We start from the raw sequence: 6782 nt of genomic DNA, 5'->3' as shown, positions 1-6782 counted from the left end.
CTGGCGAACGTGCCAGTATACCTCCGCTGCGCTCCTCTATTGCCTGACCGGAGATCTCGCTTCAGACACCGGGGAAAACATGCTGGGCAGCTGGTAAAGCTTAAAGACCTGCGCACTGCATCTTCCTCTCCAGCTGGTGGTCATGGTTTCCATCACCAGCTTCCCGCGTGCCCGGACCAAGTAAACAATGGGAGTTGTTGGTGAACGGACCGACCCGGAGGGGCTATTATTGAAAACCTCCAGCCATTAGCGCGCGCAAACTCCACCGCTGCTGGTTCCACTTTGAACAGTATCCGTATGTGTTTGGTCAACGCAAGATCTGTTACCAACAAAACTTTTATCCTCAGGGATTACTTTCAAGAGTACGAGTTGGACTTTCTGAGCATCACAGAGACTTGGATGTCTCCGGGTGAGTCCAGCGCCTTGACGGAATTACTGCCACCGAACTGTCTGTATTTTAACGCACCGCGGCCATCAGGCCGGCGCGGTGGTGGATTATTAACAATATTCAAACCAACTTTTAACTGTAAACAACTGCCCATCCCAGTTTCCCGTGCCAGCTTTGAGCTAAGCGTCTTTAAACTCGGCCATTCGCCTTCGACTTTATGTGCGCTCGTCTACCGCCCACCTCGAGCTAAGGATTTCATAAATGAATTTTCTGACTTCTTGGCTGAAATCACACCAAAATATGATCATGTTTTCATTATTGGGAACCTTAATTTGCACGTGTGCCGTCTGGAGAAGCCCTTGGTTAAGGACTTTTTAGATTTATTGGACTCATTTAATCTAACTCAGCATGTAAATGGTCCCAACCAAGTGCGTGGACATACACTGGACCTTGTTTTAACTCGTGATGTGACTGTTAGTAATCTTGAAATTGGTGATAATGTTTTTTCAGACCACATGCCAGTCCGGTTTGAGTTCACCCTCCCCCATTAAACTTGTAAGTCGTGCATTCCTTCACGTCGCAGCCGGACCATTAACGATTTCACTGCCACATGTTTCACAGATGTTTATAACTCTGAAATGATAATTCAGCCCTCGGTGTTTCTCACCACCACTGAGGAGCTGACATCCCAATTCAACTCTGTCTGCTTAAAGACTCTGGATCATGTTGCGCCTGTTAAAATAAAAAAAATCAAAACTCAGAGCAGAACCTTGGCTGAGTGAAAACACCAAGGCCGTTGGGCAGCAATGCAGGAGGGCGGAGCGCAAGTGGAGGAAAGACAGGCTGCAGGTCTCTTTTCAAATACTTAAAGAGAGTTGGCGCCGTTATCAGAAAGCAGTAAAAGCTGCTAAATCCAAATACTTCTCTGATATAATTACCTCAAACTCTCACAACCCACGTGCCCTCTTCTCTACCCTAAACTCTGTTCTCCACCTCACTGAACCATCACCTCTGGAAGCCTTGACTGAGCTGTGCGAGAACTTCTTACATTTCTTTTTGGAAACAATTGTGACCACCAGGGCTCTCATTTCCCCTCCAACTCATGACCCATCCATCCCACCTCAGTCTGTAGCTCCTTTTGACCATTTTGAACCCATCACTCTATCTTCTCTAGAGCAGGTCATGTGCAGCTTGAAACCGTCTGGTTACCCCTTTGATGTGGTCCCCCCTCGACTACTAAAAGAGATTTTTCCTACTCTAGGTCCGTCCATTCTTGCTATACTAAACAGTAGTTTATCCACTGGCGTGGTGCCAAAATCCTTTAAACATACTGCTGTCCAGCCTCTCCTAAAAAAACAAACCTTGACCCCCTCAGTCGTGTCCAACTTCCGGCCTGTCTCCAGACTCCCGTTTGTTTCTAAAATACTGGAGAAAATAGTTGAGTCCCAGTTGAAGTGCTTCCTGGAGGATCACGCCATCTTAGAGCTTTTCCAATCTGGCGTTAAACCTCTCCATAGCACTGAAACTGCCCTACTGAAGGTTTTTAATGACATCTTCAGATCCACAGATACTGGTGATTCTATGATGCTTGTCCTGTTGGACCTCACAGCCGCCTTTGACACCATCAACCATGAGATCCTCATTGCTAGGTTGGAGCAGTGGGTGGGTATCACAGGATCAGCCCTCAATTGGTTCAGATCTTACCTCGCTGACAGATCCTTTTGTGTCTCCATCAAGGATTTTAGTTCTGCAGCGGCAGAGCTTAAATGGGGGTTCCGCAGGGGTCCATCCTGGGTCCCCTCCTATTCTCTTTATACCTGCTGCCACTTGGTGCTATTTTCCGGAAATGCAACATACCCTTTCATTTCTACGCTGAAGACTGTCAAATTTACTTCCCCCTAAGACACAATGGTACATGCTCTATTCAACTTCTGCTTGACTGCCTGGCTGACATCAGGGACTGGATGGCTTTAAATTTCTTAAGTTTCGATGAAAAGAAGTCTCAAGTCATGTTATTCCCTCCCAACGACACGATCACAAACCACTGCATCGACCTTTCCACTCTAACCCTGTCAGAAAAACAAAGGGTCACTAATCTGGGCGTGATAATGTACCCTTCCCTGAAACTTAACAATCATGTAAACATGATTGTTAAATCATGTTTCTTCCAACTGAAGCGGCTGTCTAAACTGAAGCCCATATTATCCAAAAATAACCCTGAGACAGTAATACATGCATTCATTACATCTAGGCTTGATTACTGCAATTCGCTCCTGTTTGGCAACAGTCAAACCTCTATTGCACGACTACAACTGGTCCAGAATGCAGCAGCCCGATTTTTAACCAGTGCAGGCAAAAGAGAGCACATTACACCAGTTTTGGCCTCCCTGCACTGGCTACCAGTTCACCTTCGAATCCAGTTCAAAATACTCATGTATGTCTACAAATCACTGAACAGTGTCGCGCCCCCCCCATCTCTCTGATCTGTTATAACCGTATGTCCCACCACGCTCCCTGAGGTCAGTGGACCAGTTGCTCCTCACAGTTCCAAGAACTCGTCTTAAGCGCAGAGGTGACAGGGCCTTCTCTGTAGCAGGACCAAGACTTTGGAACAAGTTACCTCTGCTTGTCAGACAGGCCCCCTCCCTCTCAGTTTTCAAGTCCCGTTTAAAAACCCACTACTATTCAGTAGCTTTCAACACCAGATGATCTGTGTTTTGATCCTGTATGCTCCACACTGGTTAGTCGTCATTATCTGCATCGTTTTTATGTGTATATTCTGATTTACTTCATTTTGTATATTGCTTTGTGCGTTACCTGTTGTTCTGTCTGTACAGCACTTTGGTTGGCCTTGTCGCTGTTTTAAGTGCTCTATAAATAAAATGGTATGGTATGGTAAATGTTTAGTATTTCATCCAAAAGACTTCATCAGCCCGAGGAGCCACAACAAACTCAGGATTTTAAGTAACAGTCACATAGTGGGCCAACCAGTTTGATGGTGATAAGCTAGTTTCTGGACTTCTTGTTGGATTTTTTTACCTGAGTTATTGAGCATGAACTTTGATGTTTTGAACCACTTTGGCTATGGCTGCCTCAGTCGAGTCGGTGGCAGAGAGGGCGAACTCCAGAAACGATCTTATCACCATCAAACTGGTTGATCCACTATGTGAGTGTGCTGCTTAAAAGACTGAGTTTGTTGCAGCTCCTCGGACTGATGAAGTCTTTTGGATGAAGGATGAAATGTTTCAACAGAAAGAAACCGTCCAGAGAACCTGACTTAACTTTATTGGATATGTATGAAACTGTTTAACAAGTATAATGTCGCAAACACATCTGATGCTGTGTAACAAGTATGAAGCTGTATAACACATGTGTAATATGTATGACAATGTGGAATATGTATGACATGTGGTGTAACAGGTTGGACAGGTGACACAGGCTTACGTCAGTGGAGCACCACTCCTGAATCATGGATATGATGTGAGTCAGTTTCATCTGAAGCGTGAATGCTGCCTCCCACTCAGGCTCCATTTCAATGTGTTGGCCCACTTGTCTTACCACTGGGTCCATACCCTAAGACAAATAGACGAGTTCAGACACACACATGCCTGCACCTGAACTGGTAAACATTTTGCTGTGAGTCCAGGTTACCTGCATACACTTCAACAAATCCAGAAAAGCATCAAATCCTTCCACAAACTTCAGTCGGAGCTGATCGCTCCACTCAAAGGGAGGACTGATCAGGATGTATCTGCAGACAGAACAGCTGGTCAAATTGGTAAAACTGCTGTAGTGGTACCGGTAAAGGGTTTAAAACCAGTTCTCACTTCAGGTCTCCAATGAGGCTCTGGACTCTACCAAACTTGAAGGCCTGCTGGGCTGTGTAGCGATCAAACTGGAAGCGTCCCTGTGGGTCTCTGTGACGGAGGTGATCCACAAAAGTCCTGATGATGGTGGTCATCAGGTTCTCCTCCACCATGAGCATCCGAGCCTGCAGCCATGCACAAACACAGAAAATTCTTGGCCTCTACCAAAGCAATTCAAGGGTGGAAATTCCACCTCATTATTGGGGGTGGGGGTTGAAGAGCCATTTTTTGGGGGGTCCCTTAAGATACAGTCAGGTGAACTGTTGTAAAATGAAACGAAAATGAAACGTAACAAGTTCACAAGTAGACAAGTTGCAGGAAGTAAACAGGAGCACTGACTGAAAGTGTTTCTCTACCTGCCCCCATGCAAATTTCTTTTGTCTTATAAAGGAGCTTGATTCACTTCTTGGCAACATGATCATATGATTTACAACAAAAGCTTCTTCTTTTTACAAAAACATAAAACCGTTTATTACTATTTATTTATTTATTACAGTTTATTTAAGAACAAGCCTCTAAACATCCGACATACATCCATATGTCATAAAAGTCCAAATGGAAGAATTAATCACGACTGCGGAGAGATACGCAGTGATCAGATGTTACCATGGAAACACGGAAACAAAAATCTCTACCGCGGTCATTACAGATTTTTAATATGCTCACTTTGCAGGTGAATAATGCTGAGGAACTGTACATGTACATTAGTTATGGGTATTAGTTTTCCTCAGTTTAAAGATCATTCATAATCACGTGGACAATTTAATTTGGTTTGGATTACTTTTTGTGGTTGCTGAATAATCGTCACTGATCTGTAGCAGTTCTACAAGAATTTAAAGTTCTAAAACATGTTAAACAGAATACATACACCCAATCAATAAATCCACTAATCAAACAAAAATATTGATCAGATACATTGATTTACTGTGGTGTCTGTCAATATAAATTATGAGCCACTAAAACAATGAAACAAGATCTTTTGTTTCTTCCTATCAGAGATGCCTTTGAACATTATAGAAATATATGTATATTTGTATTATATGCTATAATACAGTATATGCATATATATATATATATATATATATATATATATATATATATAAAATAGTAAATGTGTTCTTGTTTGATAACTTAAATCTAAACTTAGTCGCATGGTACAAACTGTAATGAAGGCGATAGGAAGAACTGATCACCCCTCCCTGCAGTCTATGATGAGTCTGTTCTCAGACTTGTTCGGAGGGTGCTGTCTGACCCCGCTCACATCCTCAACTCACAATACGAACCGTTACCATCTGGAAAACGGTTTAGAATCCCTGCTTGTAGACTTAGATTTAAAAATTAATTTGTCCCTACATTAGTCAGATTGTTAAACAAAGGAGGCATATAGTTTTTTGTTATGCACTGATGCTCTGGTCTCATTGTGTCGTTTACTTGCTGGAATGTATGTGGGAATGTGCAATATGTGTTTTTATTGAATTATGCGTTTTTATTGAATTAGGTGATTTTATTAATAGGTGTTTTATATTTTTGTATTTTATTATGGGGTTCACATGATTTTATTGGTTGTAGTGTATTAAATTGTGGAAGAAGCTTTGTTAGCGCACGCTGTCCAAGACATGCATGCACATCCATCCATCCATCCATCCATCTAATGTCAATAGAAAGTAAAAGCAAATATATTCTTGTTTTAAGTATTTCACCCTGTTTTACGGCACCCTGATTTATTGTTTTATACAAGACTTTGATTTTAACTGCATTTTTACTGTAGTTTATTGCTGTCACTGTTTACTGTTGTTATCCGTACTTTATATGTTCTGTCTGGAACAGGTCTCTCTTATAAAGGAGTCCTTGTGGCTCATTGAGGCTAGCCTGTAAAAATAAAGGTTGACAGAATGAAATCTGTTGTCATGTAAAAAAAAAAAGTCTAAATATTTTGCTTTGAGTAAAATAAAAATATTCCTGAGTTTTCACTGAGGCTTTCTCCACACAAAAGGCAATATTGCTAATTGTTGAACTACAAAAATTCTGATAAGCTCTTCTTATTAGATGTCAGGTGCACACTTCTGTCAGGGATCAGACCGAACCACTAGACTGATGGGGAGTTGGATAAATTTCTGAAAGTCATAAATGCATTGTTTTGCTGATATAAATGGTGAATATACTTTACTTTCTTTATATTGCTAAAAATTATAGTATTCTCTAAAGATTTATTGGGGGAGGGTTCTTTCTTTGTTTTCCCAAAATTGGAGGGGTTTCCAGAACATCCTGACCCCCTCGGGATTTCCACCCAAGAAGCAATTTAGATAAGAAACCAGAACTTCTTCATGTGCAGGTGGAGGATGGGAAGCTGGAAATGGATTGATTGGATATATATATATCCAATCTATGTATATAAAATATATCTATCTATATATCTATGTATCTATCTATATATCTATATATATCTATATATATATATATCTATATATATATATATATATATATATATATATATATATATATATATATATATATATATATATATATAT

General features: G+C 41.2%; 1 protein-coding gene across 1 annotated transcript in view; it reads right to left on the bottom strand.

The window, feature by feature from the left end:
* ubr2 (ubiquitin protein ligase E3 component n-recognin 2) overlaps positions 1 to 6782 on the bottom strand; it is a 58895-nt gene that overhangs the window by 30320 nt on the left and 21793 nt on the right. The window contains 3 exon segments of the mRNA XM_037687239.1: positions 3833 to 3961; positions 4040 to 4139; positions 4216 to 4379. Coding sequence (XP_037543167.1) covers positions 3833 to 3961; positions 4040 to 4139; positions 4216 to 4379 — 393 coding nt within the window.

This window comes from Nematolebias whitei, chromosome 1, assembly GCF_014905685.2.
Source record: "Nematolebias whitei isolate Nwh7 chromosome 1, NemWhi1, whole genome shotgun sequence".
NCBI lineage: Eukaryota > Metazoa > Chordata > Actinopteri > Cyprinodontiformes > Rivulidae > Nematolebias > Nematolebias whitei.
The sequence above is the reverse complement of the archived record's forward strand: the minus strand, read 5'-3'. Positions and strand labels throughout refer to the sequence as shown.